The 25646-nt window shown below is 39.8% G+C and overlaps 1 protein-coding gene across 2 annotated transcripts in view; it reads right to left on the reverse strand.

Moving 5' to 3' along the window:
* Window positions 1–25646, reverse strand: part of LOC101402076 (uncharacterized) — a 43150-nt gene that overhangs the window by 13727 nt on the left and 3777 nt on the right. The window contains exon 2 of one of the 2 annotated variants that reach the window (XM_087425964.1): window positions 4707–4746. The exons of the other annotated variant lie outside the window; for it this stretch is intronic. Coding sequence (XP_087282090.1) covers window positions 4707–4739 — 33 coding nt within the window. The 5' untranslated portion in view covers window positions 4740–4746. The remainder of the gene's footprint in view (window positions 1–4706; window positions 4747–25646) is intronic. 2 annotated transcript variants of the gene reach the window in all.

Genomic DNA, 25646 nt, shown 5'->3' on the forward strand with positions numbered 1-25646 from the left:
GAGAAGAGAGGGAAAAACAAGCAGTGACCTTGTTGAAAGAAATAATAGCTGAGAACTTCCCAAACCTGGGGAAGGAGCTAGAAATACAAGTGAATGAAGTCAATAGATCTCCTAAATACATCAACATACAACAAAACCCTCTCCAAGGCATACAGTAGTAAAGGTGGCAAAAATCAATGACAAAGAAGACATGTTAAGAACAGCAAGACAAAAAAAATTAATGTACAAAGAAATCCAAATCATGCTCTCAGCCAATTTCTTGGCAGAAACTCTCCAAGCTAGAAGAGAGTGGAGTGATATTTTCAAAATTCTGAAAGACAAAAACTTTCAGCTAAGAATACTCTATCAAGTGAAAATATCTTTCAGATATGATGGAGAAAAAATAACAATCCCAGATAAACCAAAGGTAAGGGAGTTCATAGCCACAAGAACCCAACTACAAGAAATGCTCAAGAAGTCCCTGATGCCTGAAAAAAAGAGAGAAAGGGGATACAAACCTTTAAGCAAGGAGAAAAAAGGTAGACAAAATCAGAAAAATTGCAACTTTCCATCAGAATAGGTTAGCAAAGAATTGTAACATTAAAGATTAAGGGAAGGAAAACAAAAATAAAGTTAACCTCATCACTTTAAACACAAATTCACAACACAAGGTGGAATAAATTGTGACAATAATAACTTAAAAGCGGAAGAGGAAAGGGATGGAATTAACTTAGTCTAAGGAAATAAAAGGCCATCAGAAAATGGACTATCCATCTACAAGATTTTTTTTTTTTTTTGGAGAGGAAGACCAGCCCTGAACTAACATCCATGCTAATCCTCCTCTTTTTGCTGAGGAAGACTGGCTCTGAGCTAACATCAATTGCCAATCCTCCCCCTCTTTTTCCGCAAAGCCCCAGGAGATAGTTGTATGTCACACAGCCTCAGCACGGCCATAGACGCGGTGCGTCGGTGCGCACCCAGGATCCGAACCCGGGCCACCAGTAGCAGAGCACGCGCACTTAACTGCTAAGCCATGGGGCCGGCCCTACGAGATTTTTATACAAACCTGATGATAATCACTAATAAAGAGAAGAGAGACACACAATAAATAAAGAGAAAGTTAAGAAAACCATCATACACAACTATGAAACTGAATTGGTAGTCTCCAACACACGGGACAAGAAGCAAAGCAAATGCAAAAGAACTGGAAAATGAGCATTAAAATAGCAACATTAAGGCCTCATATATCAATAATCACTCTAAATATAAATGGGTTGAATTCTCCAATCAAAAAAAACAGAGTGGCAGGATAGATTAGAAAACAAGATGTGACAATATGCTGCCTCCAGGAAACACACCTCAGCTTTAAAAACAAACACAGACTCAGAGTGAAAGGATGGAAGACAATACTCCAAGCTAATTACAAACAAAAGAAAGCAAGTACTGCCATACTTACATCAAAGTAGACTTCAAGATAAAACAGCTAACGAGAGACAAAGAGCAGCAATATAGAACGATAAAAGGGACACTCCACCAAGAAGACATATCGCTTATAAATATATATGCACCCAACACAGGAGCAGCAAAGTACATAAAGCAACTAGTAAGAAACTTAACAGGCAATATAAACAACAACACAATAATAGTGGGGGATCTTAACACCCAGCTTACATCAATGGATAAATCATCCAGACAGAAAGTCAATCAGGAAATAGTGGACATAAACAAAAACCTAGACGAGATGGACTTTATGCAATGAACTTGGAAATCAACTACAAGAAAAACCTGGGAACATGACAAAGATGTGGAGACTAAACAACATGCTACTGAACAACAAATGGATCATGGATGAAATTAAGAGAGAAATCAAAAAATATCTGGAGACAAATGAAAATGAATATACACCATACCAATTTATATAGGTTGCAGCTAAAGCTGTCCAAAGGGGAACTCATAGCAATACAGGCCCATGTTAACAAACAAGAAAAATCTCAACTAACCAATCTTAAACCACACCTAACAGAATTAGAAAAAGAACAAACAAAGCCCAAAGTCAGGAGGAGGGAAATAATAAAAATTAGAGCAGAAATGAATGAAATTGAATCCCAAAAAACAGTAGAAACGATCAATGAAACAAAGAGCTGGTTCTTGGAGAAGATAAATAAAATTGACAAACTCTTAGCCAGACTCACCAACAAAAGAGAGAAGGCTCAAATAAATAAAACTAGAAATGAAAAAGGAGAAATTACAACTGATACACCAGAAACACAAAAGATTATAATAAGATAATACTATGAAAACCTATATGCCAACAAATCGGACAATCTAGAAGAAATGGATAAATTCCTAGACTCATACAACCTCCCAAAACTTTATCAAGAAGAAACAGAGAGGGCCGGCCCCGTGGCTTAGCGGTTAAGTGCGCGCGCTCCGCTGCTGGCGGCCCGGGGTTCGGAGCCGGGGTGCACACTGACGCACCGCTTCTCCGGCCATGCTGAGGCCGTGTCCCACATACAGCAACTGGAAGGATGTGCAGCTATGACATACAACTATCTACTGGGGCTTTGGGGGCGGGGGGAATAAATAAATAAAATCTTTGAAGCAAAAAAAAAAAAAAAAAAAGAAACAGAGAATCTGAATAGACCAATCACAAGTAGAGATTGAAACAGTAATCAAAAACCTCCCAAAAAATAAAAGTCCAGGGGCAGATGGGTTCTCTGGAGAATTTTAGCAAACGTTCCAAGAAGATCTAATACCCATCCTTCTCAAACTATCCCAAAGAATATAGAAAGATGGAACACTTCCCAACACATTCTACAAGGCCAACATCACCTTGAAACCAAAGCCAGACAAAGACAATAATAAGAAGGAAAACTACAGACCAATCTCCCTGATGAAGATAGAAGCAAAAATCCTCAACAAAATATTGGCAAACCAGGGCCAGCCGGGTGGTGCAAGCGGTTAGGTGTGCACACTCCACTGCGGTGGCCCGGGGTTCGCTGGTTCGGATCCCGGGCACGCACTGACGCACCACTTGTCAAGCCATGCTGTGGCAGCGTCCCATATAAAGTGGAGGAAGATGGGCATGGATGTTAGCCCAGGACCAGTCTTCTTCAGCAAAAGGAGGAGGATTGGCAGATGTTAGCTCAGGGACGATCATCCTCACAAAAAAATATATATATATATATTGGCCAATTGAATAAAGCAATACATCAAAAAGATCATACATCATGATCAAGTGGGATTTATATCACAGACACAGGGATGGTTCAACATTTGCAAATCAATGTGATACACCACATCAACAAAACGAAGAATAAAAACCACATGGTCATCTCAAAAGATGCAGAGAAGACATCTGACAAGATCCAACATCCATTTATGATAAAAACTCTCAACAAAATGGGTATAGAAGGAAAGTACCTTAACATAACAAAGGCCATATGACAAACCCACAGCCAACATCACACTCAATGGAGAAAAACTGAAAGCCATCCCTCTGAAAACAGAACAAGACAAGGGTGCCCACTCTTGCCATTCTTATTCAACACAGTACTGGAGGTTCTGGCCAGAGCAATTAGGCAACAAAAAGGAATAAAGGGAATCCAAATAGGCAATGAACAAGTGAAACTCACTGTTTTCAGATGACATGATCTTACATATAGAAAACTCTAAAGAATCCACTGGAAACTATTAGAAATAAACAACTACAGCAAAGTTGCAGGGTACAAAATTAACTTACAGAAATCAGTTGCATTTCTGTATACCAACAATGAACAAACAGAAAGAGAACTCAAGAAGACAATCCCATTTACAATTGCAAGGAAAAGAATAAAATATCTAGGATTACATTTCACCAAGGAAATGAAAGACCTATACAATCAAAAGTAAAAGCCATTATTGAGTGAGGGCCTGCCCCGTGGCTTAGCAGTTAAGTGCGCGTGCTCTGCTGCTGGCGGCCCGGGTTTGGATCCCGGGCGCGCACTGACGCACCACTTCTCTGGCCATGCTGAGCCGCATCCCACATACAGCAACTAGAAGGATGTGCAGCTATTTACACACAACTATTTACTGAGGCTTTGGGGGAAAAAAATAAAATTAAATCAAAAAAGTAAAAAAAAAAAAAAGACATTATTGAGTGAAATCAATGATGACAAAGAAATGGAAAAATATTCCATGCATTTGGATTGGAAGAATAAACATAGTCAAAATGTCCATACTACCTAAAGGAATCTACAGATTCAATGCAATCCTAATCAGAATCCCAAGGACATTCTTCATGCAAACAGAACAAAGAATACAAAAATTCACGAGCCAACAAAAGACCCAAAATAGCTAAAAAAAATCTTCAGGAAAAAGAACAAAGCAAGAGGCATCACAATTTCTGACTTCAAAACATACTACAAAGTGATAATAATTAAAACAGCATGGTACTGGTACAAAAACAGACACACAGATCAATGGAACAGAATGGAAAGCCCAGGAATAAAACCTCACATCTACAGGCAGCTAATCTTTGACAAAAGAGCTAAGAACATACAACAGAGAAAGGAAAGTCTCTTCAATAAATGGTGCTGGGAAAACTGGACAGTCACTTGCAAAAGCACGAAAGTAGACCATCTTCTTTCACCATACACAAGAATTAACTCAAAATGGATCAATGACCTGAAGGTGACACCTGAAACTATAAAACTCCTGGAGGAAAATATAGGTAGTACACTACTCACCATCAGCCATAAAGGGATCTTTTCAAATTCCATGTCTACTCTGACAAGGGAAACAAAAGAAAAAATAAACAAGTGAGACTTCATAAGATTAAAGAGCTTCTACAAGGCAAATGAAACCAGGATCAAAACCATATATTTGACAAGGGATTAATCTCCATAATATGTAATAAACTCATGCAACTGAACAAGAAAACAAACAACCAAACCAAAAAATGGGCAGAGGAAATGAACAGACACTTCTCCAAAGAAGATATACAGGTGGCCAATAGGCACATGAAAAGATGCTCAACATCACTAATCATCAGGGAAATGCAAATCAAAACTACACTAAGATATCATCTTATACCCGTTAGAACGGCTATAATCACCAAGACAGAAAGCAACAAATGCTGGAGAGGCCATGGACAAATGGGAACCCTAATCCACTGCTGGTGGGAATGCAAACTGGTGCAGCCTCTATGGAAAACAGTATGAAGATTCCTCAAAAAATTAAAAATAGAAATACCTTATGATCCAGCTATCCCACTACTGGGCACCTACCCAACAAACCTGAAATCAACAATTCAAAGAGGCGTATGCACCCCTATGTTCGTCACAGCATTATTCACTATAGCCATGTCAATGGAAGCAAGCCAAGTGTCCCTCCACTGATGACTGGATCAAGAAAATGTGGTATATCTATACAATGTAATACTACTCAGTCATAAAAAAAGACGAAATTGTCCCATTTGCAACAACATGGATGGACCTGGTGGGTACTATGTTAAGTGAAATAAGCCAGACAGAGAAAGACAAACACTCATGACCTCTCTCATATGTGGAATATAAACTAACACATGGACAGAAAACAGTTTGATGGTTACCAGGGGGAAGGGAGTTGGGGGGTGGGCACAAGGGGTGCTTTTATATGGTGACTGACGTAACAATGTACAACTGGAATCTCACAGTTATAAACTATTATGACATCAATAAAACATTTTTTAAAAAAAGACAAAATCACTCCATTTCCAACAACGTGGATGGACCTGGAGGGTATTACGTTAAGTGAAATTAGCCAAACAGAGAAAGATAAACACCACATGATTTCACTCACATGTGGAAGATAAACTAACATACGGGCAGAGAGAACAGTTTGCTGGTTACGAGGAGGAGAGGGTTTAGGGGGTGGACATAAAGGGTGAAGGGACACATTTATATGGTGACTGACGAAAAATAATATACAACTTAAAGTTCACAATGTTATAAACTTATGACCTCAATAAAAACAATAGGAATCATACAAAATATTCTCTCACACCACCTACGCATTCATTTAGAAGTCAATAACAGCAAGATAGTTGGGAAACCTCAATTATGTGGAGATTCAACAACACACTTCTAAATAATACATAGGATCAAAGAAGAAGTCAAGAGACATAAAAACTTATTTTGAACTAAATGAAATTAAAACTCAACATACCAAGGTTCTTGAAAGCAACAAAAGCAGTGCTGGAGGGAAATTTATGCCATGGAACAAATACGCTAGAAAAAACAACGCTTTCTAATAAATAATATAAGCATCTATCCTAAGGTAAAATAAAAAGAAGAGCAAATTAAACTCAAAGAACGAACAATAAAACAACTAATAAAAATTAGAAAAGACATCAATGGCATTGTGGAAATCAATGGAAGAAAATTAAAACAAAAAAACTGGTTCTTTGACAAGACTAATAAAATTGATAAACATCTAATCGAGATATCAAAGAAAAGAGGGAAGACAGAAATTACTAATATCAGAAAGGAAATGAAATAAAAAAAGGATTTGACAAAATCCAACATCCATTTATGATAATAAACTAGTAATCAAGGGGAACTTAGGCTTCTTAAGAAAGAACGTCTTTATGAATACTGTAGTGAAACTTATAACGTTTATTCCATATGGCATGATTTTCTCTGTGAAACATCTGAAAGAATTCACAACACCAGAAATCACTTTTGGAATTAATAAGAGAGTATAGCAAGGTTGAAGGAGACGTGAATCAATTCCTTTCCATATAGACCCACACAAGTATAGTCAACTGATCTTTGACAAAAAAGGAAAGGCAATTCAAATGAAAAAGAAAGTCTTTTCAAAAACATCGGTGGAAGCAACGGATATCCACATGCAAACACACACACAAAAATTCAAACACGGGGCCTTACACTTTTTACGGAAATTAAACCAAAACACATTTCAGATGTAAATGTAAAATGCCAAAGGAATAAACTCTTAGAGGATAACACAGGAGAAAATCTAGATGACCTTGAATTTCAAGGTGAATTTTTAGATAGAAAACCAAAAAGCAAAGTTCACAAAAGAAAAAAACAAAAAGTTTACTTCCTTAACATGAAAAACTCCTGCTCTGAGAAAGACAGTGTTAAAAGAATAAAAACACAATTCAGAGTAAGAGAATCTTTGTGAAACACTTACTGGATAAATGACTGATATCCGAAATATCCAAAGAACTCTTAAAACTCAACAGACATAAGGCAGGAAAACCCAACTAAAAAGAATGGGTAAAAAATCTGAACAGACAGCTCACTGAAGAAGACACATAGATAAGAAATAAGCAATATGACAAGAAACTCCACATCAAATACCATTTAGGAAATTGCAAATAAAACAACAAAGATGTATCATCAATCACTTATTTAATGAGTAAAACTCAACACACTCAGAACACCAAATATGGGGGAAGATGCAAAGCTATAGGTAATCCTCATTCATTGCTGGTGAAAATGACATTTGGTATGCCTAAAACAGAAGACAGGAACTTTCTTTCAAAACAAAATATATTGTTACTACATAGAGTGAGATCCAGCAATCACACCCTGGGTATTTTTCCAAATGAATTGAAACCTTATGTTCACACAAAACCTACACATAAATGTTTATAGGCGGTTTTCATAACTGGCAAGAGATAAGAGTTTTAAGCAAGATGTCCTTCAAGAGTTGAATACACAAAAACAAGCAGTGGGGAATCCATACAATAACATACTGTTCAGTGATAAAGGAAATGAAGTATCAGCCCATGAAAACACATGGAGGAACCTTCAAGTTATATTGCTAAGAGAAAGAAGACAATGTGAGAAGGCCATGTAGTTTATGATTCCAAGTACATGACATTCTGCAGAAAACAAATGTATGAGCCAGTAGAAAGATCTTTGGTTCTGAAGGATTCGGGGGCTGGAGGGAGGGATGAATCAATAGGTGGAGCACAGAGGATTGTTAGGAAAGTGAAACCACACTCTATGATACAGAAACGAGGGATCCATGTCATTATACATTTGCCAAAACCCATACATTGTACAACACAAAGAGTCAATGCTAATGTACACTGAACACTGTAATGTATCTACAGGGGTTTGGAAATTGAAACAAAGGGACCACAGTAATACAAAACGTGTAAAAGAGTGCAAACTGTATGGATGCAGAGAGAAGGGTTATGTGTGATCTCTGTAAATTCTGATCAATTTTTCTGTAAACTTAAAACTGTTCTAAAAAAAGAATTCTTCCAGAAAAAAACGTGAATACAGACTCATTACAATTCACCCCTGATGAGGAAACAAGACATCTTTCATTCAACTGATTTCAACTTAATTCATTCAATAAGCCAGTATGGTGCTCTATGAGCCTGAGACCCATAAGGGAGGTGAAAGGTCCATCGAACATCTGGTACTCTGTACTCTGGTAAGTGCCATGGTTACTCAGTAGTGTCAGAACTCCAAGGTGGATAATGAATCTCCTAGTAAGTCCTTGTATTGCACACCTAGTAATACACACACAAGTGTTACCTTGATTTCTATTTTGGGTATCTCTGAGTCAGAGTTGTTTTACCAAAAAGCAGGATCTCTGAGGCAATCATCCTAGAGTTTGTGAACATATGCAGACGAGGCCAATTCTTCGGCAGTAGTAAAATGACTGCCTGACATTTGGTTACGTCTGGTGACACTTGGGTTAGGTTCTTCATCAGGGATGTCCAACTCTCCACTGAGGCTCATCATGTATGAATGTGTATTGTTGTCCTTAAAGTCTATGCACTCCCCAGTGGTGTGTATTCAGTTAACCCTAAGGAACTACTCAGGGAACCAACATATCTGCGAGAAGGGTGACCTCCTCCATCACCATAGCATCTTTCAAGGGACTGAAGAAGACAAGGCCCTGCCCCTCCCACAGATAACACAAGCTGGAGGCCCAAGGTCAGGCTCCCTCATATCACAAGCAGGTGTCAGTAGCTGGGCTCAGCTGGCAGGGTGCTGTTTCCAGGGCCAAAAGCATAACAGGCGCCTTGGTAGAGGGTCACATGCTCAGTACTTGTGAGAGCCTCTATTTTCAAGAGATCTCAGTACCTGGTGACAACAGCCACGCTAATGGCATCTAGTGTAGGGACTAGAGCAGTTTCTTGCATCAGAGGCCTATGGACAACTTAAGGTCCTCCTCCTGAGAGCCTCAAATCACTGCCATCAGGGTTAGTGGCCTCCTCCACGACAACTGGTTGCTTTATGGAGTTTAAGGAACAAAGGCTTAAGCCGGGTTTGAACTAACCCCTTTGTTGGGCCAAACTCAGACTGTGGGTCTTGTCCACTATAACCCAGAGGGTCAGGATCTTTGCTGCAATAGACACAGGGGCAGCAGCAGCAGTTACTTAGGGGTCCTGGTGAGCCCTCTGGAATCTTGATACCTACTGGCCGTATGTTGCAGTCTCTTCTTTCTCTCTGAAGTAATTGCTCTATAACCAGTGACCATCTGATGAGCTCAGCTCATTCACAGACAGGTATAATCATCCCTGAATCCCCAGACTTCCCCTAATGTTGAGGTGACCCCAGCCTCAATCTGATCTTCACTCTAAATATACAGATATTTTCTACCAAAGACATAACCCAGGACCTCATTAAGGAGGGCCCCATCCCCAGACTCCTGCTCCCAAGGGAACTGAAACTGCCAATTCAGAGTCCTCTGTACATAACAGAACCAGGCGTGGTGGGTCAACAATGCACACAGGGCACCACAGCACACAGGAGGAGCTGCCCAGCAAGCAGCAGCTCACAGTGCAGGAGCCTCCAGGCTTTCTCATCAGCCTGTCCAGATAAGAAGGCCTAGGGGAAAGGGAGGGGTGAGGCTTAAGTTTTCAGAAGCCAAACATCAAATATGTAGACCCTGGGCACTCAGTACAAGAACAAACACAGATGAGAAAAATAAGCATTTGCACTGGTTTGTTTTTATACAAATAAATACTAACAGGATGATGAAGCAGGAATCAAAACTGGTCATTTGAGGGGGGTTGGAGTGAGAGCAGAGGAGTGCGGCAGGACGTGCAGGCAGGGAGTCTTCTTAGAGTTAGTTTCCTCTCAGGAACTGTTTTAACTTTCCCATGTGCTATTAATTTAACATAAGGAGAGAAATTTATATACACACATCTTCCTATGGTTGATCATGATTTTTAATTAACATCTGCTTTTATAAAAACTGCAACGAGACAAAGAAGGGCACTACCTAACGATCAAGGGAACAATCCAACAAGAGAATATAACACTTATAAATATCTATGCAGCCAACAAACGAACACCTAAATATATAAATTGTTAACAGACATAAAAGGACAAATAGACAGTAACACAACAACAGTAGGGGACTTGAGCACTCCACTTACACCAACGGGTAGATCATCCAAACAGAAGATCAATAAGGAAACACTGGCCTTAAATGACACATTAGACCAGAAAGACTTAGTAGACATAGATATAGAACATTCCATCCAAAAACCACAGAATACACATGCTTTTCAAATGCACATGGAACATTCTCCAGGATAGATCACATATTAGGCCACAAAACAATTCTCAATAAATTTAAGAATGAAATAAATACCAAGTACCTTTTCTGACAACAGTATGAAACTACAAATCAACTACAAGAAGAAAATTGGAAAAGCCACAAATATATGGAGATTAATCAAAATGCTACTGAACGAGTGGGTCAATGAAGAAATCAAAGGAGAAATCAAAAAATAGCTGGAGACAAATGAAAATGAAAATACTACATGTCAAAACTTATGGGACACAGCAAAAGTGGTTCTAAGAGGGAAGTTTACAGCAACAGTTTATAGCAATAAAGTTCTGGCCTACCTCCACAAATAGGAAAACTCTCAAACAATCTAACAGTGCACCTGAAGGAACCAGAAAAAGAACAAAGCACAAAATCAGAAGGAAGGAAATAATAAAAATCAGAGCAGAAATAAATGAAATCAGGAATTAAAAAAACAATAGAAAAAAAAAAATCAATGAAACCAAGAGCTGATTCTTTGGAAAGATAAACAAAATTGACAAGCCTTTAGCTAGACTCACCAAGAAAAAAAGAGAGAAGGCTCAAATAAAATCAAAAATAAAAGAGGAAAAATTACAATGGACACCTCAGAAATACAAAAGATCATAACAGAATGCTCTGAAAAGCTATACGCTAACAATAGGATAATCTAGAACAAATGGATAAATTTTTAGAATCATACAACCTCCCAAAACTGAATCAAGAAGAAATAGAAAATCGGAATAGACCAATCATGAGTAAGCAGATCAAAACAGTAATCAAAAACCTCCCCCAAAATAAAACTCCACGACCAGACAGCTTCTCTGGTAAATTCTACCAAACATTCAAAGACTTAATGCCTTTCCTTCTCAAAGGCTTCCAAAAAAACTGAAGGAGGGGAAGCTTCCTAACTCATTCTATGAGGCCAACATTACCCTGATACCAAAGCCACACAGGGACAACACAAAGAAAATGACAGGCCAATATCACTGATGAACACTGATGAAAAAATCCTCACCAAAATACTAACAAATGGAATACAACAACACATTAAAAAGGTCATACACCATGATCTAGTGGGATTTATTCCAGGGATGCAGGGATGGTTCAACATCTGCAAATCAATCACTGTGATACACCACATTCACAAAAAGAATAAAACCCACATGATCATCTTAGTAGATGCAGAGAAAGCATTTGACAACATACAGAATCCATTTATGATAAAAACTCTGAATAAAATGGGTATGGAAGGAATATACCTCAACATAACAAAAACCCACAGCTGATATCATAAGCAATGGAGAAAAACTGAAAGCTATCCCTCTAATAACAGGAACCAGACAAGGATGCCCACTGTTGCCACTCTTACTTAACACAGTACTGGGAGTCCTAGTGAGAGCAATCAGGCAAAAAAAGAAATAAAAGGGATCCAAATTGGAAAGGAAGAAATGAAACTATCACTATTTCCAGATGACATGATTTTATACATAGAAAATCCTAAAGAATCCACCAAGAAAAAATTAGAAATAATTAATGAATATAGTCGAGTTGCAGGACACAAAATCAACATACAAAAATCAGTTGCATTTGTATACACTAACAACAAAGTAGCGGAAAGAGAAATTAAGAATACAATTCCATTTACAATTGTGACAAAAAGAATAAAATACCTAGAAATAAACTTAACCAAAGAGGTGAAAGACCTGTACACTGAAAACTATAAAACACTGTTGACAGAAATGGAAAAATACACAAAGAATTGGAAAGCTATTCCGTGCTCATGGATTGGAAGAATTAACAGTTAAAATGTCCATACTTCTTAAAGCAATCTACAGATTCAATGCAATCCCTATCAAAGTTCCAATGACATTTTTCACAGAAACAGAACAAAGAATTCTAAAATTTATATGGAACAACAGAAGAAGCTGAATAGAGAAAATAATCCTCAGTAAAAAGAACAAAGCTGGAGGTATCACACTCCCTGATTTCAAAATATGCTACAAAGCTATAGTAATCAAAACAGCATGGTACTGCCACAAAAACAGACACACAGAGCAATGGAACAAAATTGAGAGCCCAGAAATAAACCCACACAGCTATGGACAGCTAATTTTTGACAAGGGAGCCAAGAACATACAATAGAGAAAGGAAAGTCTCTTCAATAAATGCTGCTGGGAAAACTGGACAGCCACATGCGAAAGAATGAAAGTAGACCATTATCTTAGACCGTACAGAAAAATTAACTCAAAATGGATTAAAGACTTGAATGTAGGATCTGAAACCATGAAACTTCTAAAAGAAAACATTGGCAGTATGCTCATCAACATCGGTCTTAGCAGTGTATTTTCAAGTACCATGTCTGACCCAGCAGGGAAACAATAGAAAAAGTAAACAAATGGGACTATATCAACCTCAAAAGCTTCTGCACAGCAAAGGAAATCATCAACAAAACGAAAAGATAACCTAACAATCTGATAAGTGGTTAATATCCAAAATATATAAAGAACTCATGCGTCTCAACAACAAAAAACTAACAATCCAATTTAAAAATGGGCAAAAGACCTGAACTAGACATTTCTCCAAAGAAGGTATACAGATGGCCAACAGGCACATGAAAAGATGTTCAATGTCACTAACAATCAGGGAAATGCAAATCAAAACTACAATGAGATATCAACCCATGCCCATCAGAATGGCTATAATTAACAAGACAGGAAATAAGTGTTGGAGAGGATGTGGAGAAAAGAGATCTCTCATACACTGCAGTTGGGAGTGCAAACTGGTGCAGCCACTATGGAAAATAGTATGGAGATTCCTCAAAAAATTAAGGATAGAACTACCATACGATCCAGCTATTCCACTGCTGGGTGTTTATCCAAAGAACAGGAAAACATGAATGTGTCATGATATATGCACCCCTATGCTCGTTGCAGCATTATTCACAATAGCCAAGATTTGGAAGCAACCTAGGTGTCCATCAAGGGATGAATAGATAAAGATGTGGTATATATACACAATGGAATACATATATACACAATGGAATACTATCCAGCCATAAAAATGGATAGAATCTGGCCATTTGTGGCAGCATGGATGCACCTTGAGTATTATGCTAAGCAAAGTAAGTCAGAGGGAGAAGGTCACATACCATATGATCTCCCTCAAATAGAAGATAAAAACAACAAACATATAGAGACAGAGATTGGATTGGTGGTTACCAGAGGGGAAGGGGGAGGTGATGAGGGTGAAAGGGTTAATTAGGCACATATGTATGGTGATGGATTGTAATTAGTCTTTGGTTGGTAAACATGATGTAATCTGCACAGAAATCAAAATATAATGATGTAGACACGAAATTCATATGTTACTAGCCAATGTTACCACAATAAAAAAGCATTAAAAAAAGAAACAAGTTACACAAATATTACATTTCTATATGGAATAAGCACAACAGCACATTAAATACATAGTATTTTATACGATACATATCAGCTAAGAGGAGAAAGGAGAAAATAGGTATTTACTCTGTCTTTCATATTTACATAATTACCTATACTGGAGTTTTTGTTTCTTTATGTTGATATCAATTTCCATCCTGGGTCACTTGCTTTCAACCTGGGTCACTTGCTTTCAACCTGAAGAACTCCCTCAGTAATGGCATAAGGCAGTTGCCTATTAACATATTTCTCAGTTTTTGTTAATGTGGCAAAGTCTTTATTTCATCTCTATATTTTACAAGGTTGTTTTGGTGAATGATTCCTTGTTGACATGTTTTTTTCTTTGTGCCCCAGGAATATGTTATCCCTCTGCCTTCTAACCTCCCTTTTCTCTACTGAGACATCCGTTGTTAATTTTACTGGGGTCTCCTGTTAAGAGTTTGGTAACTTTGTCCATTGTTGTTTTAGCCTCAGTGTATAGTTCCTACTTTGGTGTATCTTTCCATATCTCATATTTTCGATGCAAGCCAGACATTTTAGGTAACATTTTGTAGCGTCTGGGTACTGGTCCCCTTCCTACTGGTACTTTTTTAGTTTTTAGCATATTTTTTCTTCAATGACTAGGTGGATAATTTTACTTAATTCTATGTCCTCCTCAGAGAGTGAAAGCTCTGATACAGCTCCTAGAATAGGGCATAGCTTTGAGTACGTCCACTGTCAAGAGTCAGTGGTATTGGTAGGGCTCTCTTCCTCTATCAGGGACACACCCCATTGTTAAACTAGATTAACGCCGGCTGATTGCTCTAGTGTTTTCACCAGTGTCCTGGAGGGAATAACTTTCTCTACCAAATACTCCAGTGCAATTCTGGCTCCTTTGTAAAATACTATCTGAAGTCACTGCTTGATATTTGTTCTGACCCTTGAGAGTGTCCTATCAGTCTAATTCCCTGGTTCTTCCCAGAAATCTAGTCACCCTACAATCTAAGCTGTAGCTTCATTACATACACAAATCTACTAATTGCCTTTCACCTCTGTCTCCACTTTCTTGAGAATGTCTTTTGACTTGAACTTTTCATATCTTCCTAGCCAAGTTAATTACTTTGGGAAGGAATTAACAGCTTTGTGTTTTATGGTTGGCTTTTCCCCATGTTCAGGTAAAATCTCTGTGCCAGGACTCTGGAGCTGTGGTGGGGACATTAGGAAGCCTCTTTCTGGATGACAATCCCATTTCAGGGGCTGAGTGATCAGCGCAGTGGAGAGACAGCAGCCACAGGTCCTCTTGATTGTCTCATGTTACAGCCACCTCATGAGCTGGAGAAAGAGTGATCAGTGCCCAGTATTCTCAGCAAACCATGAGCACAGCAGACCCTCTGTACCATGAGAAGGGGCTGAGTACAAGAAGAGTGTCCCCACTGTTCATGTGAACCAATGAAGGACTTAAATTTAGCAATAGGTAGCTGAGGGCAGGATGCGTAATGTTGAAATCCTGCTGATCCAAGGAAAAGCCCCTGTTCTGGAAGCTTAGGGAGAGAGAAGTGTGTCTTCTTGTTCAGGGTGCAACATTCTGGAGAGGAGTGTTCGCTTGCTGAGCTGAGAATGGACATGGTTCAAATTCCACTGTCTACCGTTCTCACAGAATTTCTGTTAATTTTCTTCAATAGATGTTCCTCATTTGCTGTTTGCCTTTAGAACAATTTCCAGAGGCTTCACATGGTTGTTTTAAAATAATTCCCACCACTTTCACTAGGCAGCAGTTCAATGGAGCTCCTCATACTATTATAGCACCCTAGTGTATTTAATACATTGTCCCTCTCCAGATTGATATACAACGTCACTACAGGCTGTAAGATCACTTGTCATTTTATAGAGAAACAGAATTGAGAATATTAATTTTTTATGGTTTTAAAAAGTGTATTGCACACTTCAAAAAATTGTTTAGAGGATTAACACACACAGATGTGACTTCCCACTAAAAATACAGTAGTCATTTGATTATATTGTTAAAAGAAAAATATAGAACCCAAATAGAGTCACTTTTACTACTCCCACATCATCAAACCGGGGCTTAATACCTAACCTGACAGTAGCTTCAACCTTCCCCAGGAATGTAGTCTTAACTGGTCATTCTGGGATTTTTTCTGGTCAGCATCAATGAGGTAACCTGCGACATGAGCCATCTCCATTTCACAAAGGAAAAAGAGGTTATCCAACTAATAAAATCTTTCTGTCCCTAAAGTGCAGTAATCTTACCCAAATCCTTTTCTCTGTTTATGACTTCCTTGTCCTGCCTTTAAAACCTTTTCCTTTCTGAGGTCCTTTGGAGCTCCTCTCTACTTGATAGATGAGATTCTGCCCAATCGACAAATAGCCCAATAAACCCAATTAGATTTTTAAAATCTACTCAGCTGAATTTTTGTTGTGTCACAGATTTGGTGGCAGCAACAGGGTCCAACGCAAACTTCTGAAAGCATTTAGGGACAATGAGAAACACAGGTGAGGTACCCATGGACCCCATCTGAGTTCTCTGTCTTTCTCACCATTTTTGAGGGCCATGGATGAGTTCTGTCTTTGTTCTGAGCTCCACTGTCTTGCCAAAACCTCCCAGTCTAACGGGGTTTCCAGTCAGTTCCCCATTTGTCTGATATCACTAGTTCCATGTCGGGAAATGCTGGTAGTTCAGACCACAATTCCCCATTTGAGTGGAAGCCCCAGTTCTTGGTTCTGTCCTGAGGCCACGTTGGGAACTGCTGGTGACAGTTCCTCCAACAATGTTAAGATGTATCAGATAGTGGGAAAACAAGGATGAAAGATGACATCCTCACTAACCAAGTCCCCTACCTACCATAGAAAAGATGCACATCCACCAATGGATGAATGGATAGTTGTGGTATATATATATATACACATATATATAAATATACACATATATATATGTTCACATACATACAATGGAGTATTATTCAGGCATAAAAAACAAGGAAATCTTACCATTTGTGAAAACATGGATGAAATTCGAAAACATTATGCTATGTGAAATAAGTCAGACAGAGAAAGACAAATACTTTATTATCTCACTTATATGTAGAATCTAAAAAATAAAAAAACTCATATAAAAACAAATGAGACTTCTGGTTACCAGAGGTGGGGGGGGGGAGGAAGAGGGGCAACTGGAAGAAGGTGGTCAGAAGGTACAAACTTCCAGATACAAGATAGATAAATACTAGGGATGTAATGGACAACGTAACAACTGTATTTAACACTGCTGTGTGATATATAGGAAAGCTGATATAAGTCAATTCTAAGAGTTCTCATGACAAAAAGAGAATTTAGGGGCCGGCCCCGTGGCTTAGCGGTTAAGTGCAAGTGTTCCGTTGCTGACGGGCCGGGTTCGGATCCCGAGCTCACCGATGCACTGCTTGTCAGGCCATGCTGTGGCAGTGTCCCACATAAAAAAAAAAAAAAACAGTGGAGGAAGATCGGCCTGGATGTTAGCTCAGGGCCAGGCTTCCTCAGCAAAATAGAGAAGGATTGGCATGGTTGTTAGCTCAGGGCTGATCTTCCTCACACACACAAAAAAGAGAATTTATTTTCTTTATTCTTTTCTTTTTATTGTATCCGTATGAGAGGATGGAAGTTAACTGACCTACTGTGGTAATCATTTCACAATATGTGTAAATGAAACCATCATGTTGTACATCTTAAATTGATAGTCACATATGCCAATTTTTTCTCAGTAAAACTGATAAAAAGGGAGTCAGAGACTTCTGGTGTCTGGACTGTCATGCAAGGAGCTCAGAAGCCAGATTCCAGTTTAAAAGGGAAAAAAAGCCAAGAAATTTGAAATGAAAAACTCTTCTATCAGACACTTGATGTCACAGGGTAAGTCACTGTCTCCACAACTAGAAAGAGACAAAAAGATAGCAATTTAAAAAAATACCCAAAATATTCTGTTCTTAGTAAGGCATGTCCTAAAAACAATCTATTTCACAAGAGCATAACTGACTGGGATTTTCCCAAAGCCTAACTGACAAGGGGGCACGGAAGTAGCCAACTTGAAGCATTTCTAGCCTTTTTTGCTCTCAAAGGTGGGTCAATTATGAGGATGAAAGTTTTTTCCTCCACTGACACCAAATATTTGGTGTCTGTTCCAATACCGCTTCTCCAACTCTAAATCACCAAAGAGCTGCCCAACAGTTTGATTCAATTCCAACACTGACTACGCAGAGTTCACATTAGACTCCACAGGTTAAGAGCTCAGTCCCACAAACTGCCCCTTCTTTAGACGCCAACAACAAAATGGGTGCCCAGGCCACCAACATTTCTGCTCAGCCACATAGAGATTCACAGACTCTCTCAACACCTCAATACATTTGGTACTTTACTGAAATGTCTGAGAACTCAGCAAACCAATTTATTTACTATTATTCATGTACTATAAAGGATACAACTCAGGAACAGACAAAAGGCAGGGATGCAGAGGGCAAAGTAGGGCAGTGGTATGGGTGAGGGGAGTGGAGGTGGGGATGCTGCAGAGATTCCACATCCTCTCTGGACACTCCACCCTCCCAGCACCTGGATGTGTTCACCAATGCAGAAACTCTCTGAATTCTGTCTTTAAGTGTTTCAATGGTGGTTTCATTACATGGGCACAATTTATTAAATCACTGGCCTTTGGCCACTGGTCAACTCCGTCTCCAGCCCTTCTCCTCTCCACAGAAGCTGGGAGCTGGGGCTGTAAGTTCCAAGTCTCTAAACAAGGCTTGGTGTTTCTGGTGTCCAATCCCCATGGTGAAGCGATCTAGGCCCTGGCCAAGAACTGCCTCATTAAAACAAAAGACATTCTATCACTGATATCATGCAAGGAATTCCAAGGGCTTCAATAGGTTTTTGCTAGGAACTGAGGACAGAGACCAAATATCTTTCTTATATCACAGAAGGTCAAGTCCAGGGACACAGGCTCACTAAAAGACTGAGACCAAATCACTAGACTAGAGAATGTTTCCCTTCTACCCACACTTACCTCTACATCAACTGGGCTCTTGCTTAATATTAGTGGATTACAGCGAAACAACTAGATGCTTTCTGGTAACATCAGGAAGAAGGCAAAGTTGTCCCCTCCCACCACTTCTAGTAAACCTTGTATTGGAATTCTTTGTAATGCATTTAGATGTGAAAAGGAAATAAAAGCTACGTAGACTGATTGGGAAGCAGGAAATAAAACTGTCCTTGTGGTACAAGACTGTCTATGGAGAAAATCTCAGTGAATCCCTAATAACAAAGAAACCCCTTGAAGTAAGATGAGAGTAGAGGAGGCTGAAAGATAAAATGTTAATATACAAGTCAATTGCTTCCTATAGATCCACACAGATATAGTGAACTCATCTTTTACAAATGAACAAAGGAAATTTAATGGGAAAAAAAATACTTTCAACAAATACCACCAGAAAAACTGGCCATCCACATGCAAAAAAAAGGAATGCAGACATAGATTTTACACTTTTCATAAAAATCAATTCAAAATAAATCACAGATCTTAATGTAAAACTACAACAATCACAAAAGATAACACATGAGAAAATCTAGGTTTTCTTGGGTTTGGTGATTAATTTTTAGATAACAACACAAAAGCAAGACCCAAGATAAAAAAAAAAAAAGTTTGACTTCATTAAAATGAAAAACACCCCTTAGTGAAACAGTGTTAAGAGAACGAAAACATCAGCCACAAACTAGCAGAAAATGTTTGAAAATCACTTATCTGACAAAGGACTGGCACCCAAAACATCCCAAGAACTCCTAAAACTCAGTAAAAACAAGACAAACAACCCAGTTAAAAATAGGCAAATATTTGAACACACACTTCAGCAATGATTTACAGATAGTAAATAAACACACGAAAACATGCTCCAAGTCATGTCACAAGGAAATTGCAAATACAATGAAGAAGGAAGGAAGTATCACCAGACACATTAAAATGGCTAAAATTAAAACACTAAGAACAGAAAACGAAAAGAGAAGATGGAGACCAACAGGAACCCTTATTCATTGCTGGTGGGAATGGAAACTGGTATGCCTACTTGGGAAGAAAGGCAGCTCCTTAAAACTGAGTACTCTCACCATACAATGCAGCAATCATGTTGTTCGCATTTACACAAATGAGTTGAAAACTGATGCTCACAAAAACCCTGCACATGAATGTTTATAGGAGCTTTATGCACAACAGTCAAGACCTAGATGTAACCAAGATAATTTCAATAGGTGACTAGATAAACAATCACTGCTACATCCACATGATGAAATACTCTTCAGTGGTGAAAAGAAATGAGGTTACCAATCAAAAGAGTGGAGAAACTTTAAAATCATATTGGTAAGTGAAAGAAACCAGTATGACAAGGCTACACTCTCTATGATTCCAAGCACGTGACATTCTGGAAAAGATCAAATATAAGACACTGAAAGATCATTGGTTGCCAAGGATTTGGGGGAGGGGAGGAAGGATGAATGAATAGATGGAGAACAGGCGATTTTTAGGACAGCATGAGTATTCCACATGATACAGAAATGATGGGAGACATGTCATTTGACACTAGTGAAGCCCAGAGATTATATGAGTCAACACTAATGTAAACTATGAAATTTCATGCATCACATTGTACCATCAAATGTTAACAAATATATGATAGTAATACAAGATATAAAATATAGGGCAGGGCCGGCCCCGTGGCTTAGTGGTTAAGTGCGCGCGCTCCGCTGCTGGCGGCCCGGGTTCGGATCCCGGGCGCGCACCGACGCACCGCTTCTCCCGCCATGCTGAGGCCGCGTCCCACATACAGCAACTAGAAGGATGTGCAGCTGTGACATACAACTATCTACTGGGGCTTTGGGGGGAAAATAAATAAATAAATAAAATCTTTAAAAAAATAAAATAATTAAAAAATAAAATAAAATAAAATATAGGGCAAACTGCACGGAGGCAGAGGTTACGTGGGAAATCTCTGTACTTTCTGATCAAGTTTTCTGTAAACCTAAAACTCCTCTTAAAAAGAAGTAAAGTCTACCAGAAGTAAACAAGATAAAGACAGATACCCATGATAATATTCATCGGTGATGACTCACTGATGACAGAAACAGGTCATCTTTCATTCCATTAACTAGAACTTATTTGAATAAGTCATAATGCTGCTCTATAAGACCTGCACCTGAGACTTAGAAGAGAGGAGAAACTTCCACTGAATGCCTTGTTAAGAGCCCAGCACCGCATATTCTGAGAAGTGAAATGAGTGCCTTTGTTACTATCAGTAGTGTCTCGAACTCCCACGTGGATCAAGAGTGTCCCCGTGAGGCTTTGTGTGGCCTTCGTATGTGTAGAGACAAGTGTGACTTTGATTTCTACCGTAGGTAACTGAGGGAAGAGATTTCTGGAGTTTTTTACTACAAAGGGGCAACTCTCAGGGAATCACCCACAGTCTGTGATGTCTGCAGCTGGAGCCAATTTCTCATCGGTGCTAAGATGACTGCTTGATGTATGCTCAGTTATGATAACCTTTCAGACCAGTCCTTCTTCAGAGATGTCCCAATTAAGACATGAAAAGCAACAACTCTGCCTGAGCTCCATCACGTACAAATGTGATGATGTCATCCTAAAGTCTATGAACTCGTTTTTCACTCAGGGAGTCCTAATGCTATCCCTAGGAAGCCTAAGGGTCTGAGAAAGGGGTGACTTCCTTCAACAGCATGCCAACTGGCAAGACACTGAGGACAGGGAAGACCATCCCCTCCTGAGGGTAGAATATCCCAGAGCACCCAGGTTTGGCTCCATCATGTCACACCTGGGGGTCTCAGTAGCCATGCTGAGCTCTTGGAGTGCCATACCCTGGTCCCAAGTTAAAATGGGCTGCTGGATCAATGGTCCCTTGTTCAGGGCCATCTACTTTCTGGATAGCCTCATAAGCAGAGGTCAGTGCAGCTTTAATGACATACAGTGCAAGGCACAGGGCAGGTTCTTGCATCAGAAGCCTATGGACAACTTAAGGCCATCATAAGTACCCTAGGAGGCATGAGAGAAGGTCATTGAAGCCTCTATAGTGAAGGACACTCTGAGGGCACTAACAGGAGTGGTGGTTGTATGACAATTAGAAGAGGGTTGCCAGACTTTTCTGCTGAGGATGCCCATTCGAGGTGGAAAATTTGCAAGTAACAGCACAAGTGGGGTCAAGTAAAACTTGTAAATAAGGAATATATCACCTCCCAAACATCAAGAGAACCTAGAAGTTGTTGTGGGTGCTGGGGGAAACAACAGCTATTTCTTCATGGTGTCAGAGAAGGAGCGGGACTCAGATTATCAAGTAATCTCCAGAAATTTAACAAAGTTGACAGGGCTTCATATTATATGAGCGGCAATGTCCCATCTACTTTTTGTGATCTCCTTTTTTCAATATTTGTATGTCATGAATGTCCTCAGAGGAGATGTCATTAATGTAACATACCTGTGTTCTTGGAGAAACCAGGATGCAGTTCGGATCCTGCTGCAATGACTGTGTGGGAGGGCACAGCTGTTAAAGATCCACAAGGAGAACCCAGTAAAGGTGCATCATGTCCCTTCAGAAGTGAAGGCCAAGTGCAGCTGAGAGGCTGTTGACATAGGCACTGACAGAACAGACTGAGCCAAATCTGTGAGAGCAGGATGTTGATTAATTGCTGATTGGTTGCAGTCAGTAATCTCCACACTGTTGGGGACTGGGTATAGAGGTCTGTGTGGTGCAACCATAGCCTCAAGTTGATGTTAAACCACTCTGAGGTGTCATTCGTTCTTTCCAGGTTTAATAACAGGACAAACTGGGCTGTTAGAAGAAGCACTGTGAATAGTCAGCTCTTCACTAACTAGGTTTTCTATAGAGTTGTCAATCCTTCAAGGCCCTGGGTAATTTACATTGGGCCATATTAACTACTTGAGTTGGGGGGTAATGTCCCTTAGGTCCTAATTTGTCAAACCAATTTTGTAAGTGGCAAAGACTTTATTTAATTTTAATTCTTGATCACTGATTCAGAGCCTCCCAGATCACTATGGGATATTTTCGGCCAAGCGTTATGACCATGGAGAATTTAGGCAAGACCATAGTTTTAATGGCTAAAGATGCAACATTTTTCCTATTAGTCACCTATATTATATTAACATCCCTAAGATAATCAGGGGCACCTTACTTAAATTTAGTGGGATCCCAAATACAACTGTAAGTCAATACCTAGTGTTGATTAACTGCTTGAAGGTTTCTGAATTAGTACATTACATCAAATATCAAAATTTCAGAACCTGTTGTAGAGGCCCAAAAGCCAAGCAATGTACCTTTATCTGTTTTGTTAGGTAAATTCTTTCAGTATATTTTGGATTTCCAATTGGGTCCAATTGTGGACCTTTGTTTCAGTATTTTATCTATTGTTTCCTTCCTCCTGATCTTTCTTGTTTTCTTCATCATGGGACATACTTCAGAGGAGGGAGTGCCTCTCTACCATGCTACTTATAATTTTTTTCCACCCAAGAGCCTCAAAACAGTGTCATCAGGGTTAGGAGCCTCCTCCATGACAACTGGTTGCTTTACAGGGTTTAAACCCTGGGCTTGTCAGGTTTGACCTAATACTTTCAGCTACAGGGGTGACATTGGTGTTTCCCCCTATAACCCTAAGGTAAGGATCTATGTGGCAGTAGAGGCAGGGGCAGCAGCAGGAGCATAGGTACATAAGGGTCCTGGTGAGCCCTCTTGTGTCAGGAGTGTGGACTCAGCCTGCCACCTACTGCCTGCCTTTCTCTCTCTTTTATTTTAAATTGACTGCTTTCAGGAATGACCATCTGATGGACCCACCTCTTGCACAGGGTATAGTCCCTGTCTACACTCCCATCCCCGGGGTGTTAGGCCAACAAAGTCTCTGTCACAGCTTCACTCTAACACACAGATAAATCCCAGCAAAGACATGGACCCAGGACTCATTTAAGGAGGCTCAAATCCTGTAGTCCTGCTCCCAAATGCCTATAAAGTCTTGAAACTGCCAACTCTGGTCAACAGAACCTAGAACTGTGGCTTGGTGGGTCAACACTGCAACAAGGGGCAGCACAGCTCACAGCACAGGCTCCCCAGCAAGCAGCAGCCCACAGTGCAGGCCGCCACCAGGCAGCAGAGCAGGTGAGCAAGTCAGAGCAGGAAAAGACAGACCTACGGGTGGCGGTCATGTCTGGACATGCTGCTCAGGGTGCCAGCTGTTATGGTCACTGCAGAGGGGTGGGTCCCTTGTTGAGACTGATGCCAGTGTGGCACACACACACACAGGGTAGGAAAAGGCTTAGGACTCATATAATTGAGGTCTGAGGGGGATGGCAGGGCCAGACTCGCAAGCAGCTCTGGCAGGGCTCAGAAAGAGAAGAATGCAGCCTGGCCTGGGTGTGCATTTGGCTTCGGCATGGGGCTGGGGCAAGAGTTCTGCACACAGGCAGGGGCTTGTGTGGTGGAATCTCCTGCCTGCCCTAGAGGAGAGAACACTCAGGCTTTCTCATCAGCTTGTCCAGGTGGGGGCACAAGGGGAAGAGGGTGGGGTGGGGCTGAAGCTGTGAGCGTCATCCAAAATGTGGAGTCTGACTGCTCATTACAAGGACCAAGTGGGTTTAGAAAAATATGCATTCTTGATTGATTTATACAAAGAAACACTAATGAGAGGCTCAAAAATGATCAAAACTGTATTTGGGGTGGAGTAATAGAGCTGGAGGGGACCAGGATATATTGGCAGTGAGTCTTCTTATATTAGACTTTGCTATCTTACAGGTTTACTTCAAAGAAACAGAATTTTATATTAACTCTTGCACATAGAAAGCCATTCTAAGCTTAAATTCCTTTAAACACTAACAAAAGTGTAAATAATACAAAATAAAATTTTCAAATCTCTTTCTAACTGAAAGGACACGCAGCATCCTAGTTTGTCTTCCCCTCTATCTCACGCTGGGGGGATTTTCAAAAATAAGTGGCATATGATAATGCAATCAGGGTTTAAGTTTAATCCCTTAATGTATTGGATTTTCAAAGATTTACATAAGCTTTCAGAAGCTTCCTCACATCAACTAAAATAGAATCTCAATTGCTTTAGCCTTTTAAACTTCTATGTTCTCTAGAGACATGCACATACAAAAACTGGTCTAAAAATGAAAAAATTTTCTTGCTCTCCTCACATTCTATCTCTCAATCAACTTACAGTTTCAGGGCCCAAGTGCCAAGGGACTCTAGAACCAAAGGGCTGCACTATTCAATCGATAAGGGAATCCAAAGGAAAGAAACACAAACATTGGAATCAGCACAGATAAGCAGCCTGCTTCCCACAGGACAGAAGGAAAGCCACACTCAGAAGCTTCCATATTCCTGACCCTCCTGGTTGAGACAGCAGGTCAGTCCCTGGTGAAGGAGGGCAGGCCACCTGAGCAGCCACAAGAATGAACTCTGGGAGCGCCACACACTCTCCTCTCCCCAGGGAATAATGCAAATGCTCCCTCTCTCAGGCTTCCCTTCTGGCAATGAGGAAAACTCAGTTGGATTCAGTTTAAGGTTCTGACACAAATCAACTCCCAAATTAATGGACCCTAATCCAGGACACAGAAATCCTGACTTGCACACACTTTCTCAATGTAAACAAATAACTCTGAGTGCA

The sequence above is a fragment of the Ceratotherium simum genome, chromosome 39 (genome assembly GCF_057802395.1).
Source record: "Ceratotherium simum simum isolate JZ-2026a chromosome 39, ASM5780239v1, whole genome shotgun sequence".
NCBI classification, from domain to species: Eukaryota; Metazoa; Chordata; class Mammalia; order Perissodactyla; family Rhinocerotidae; genus Ceratotherium; species Ceratotherium simum.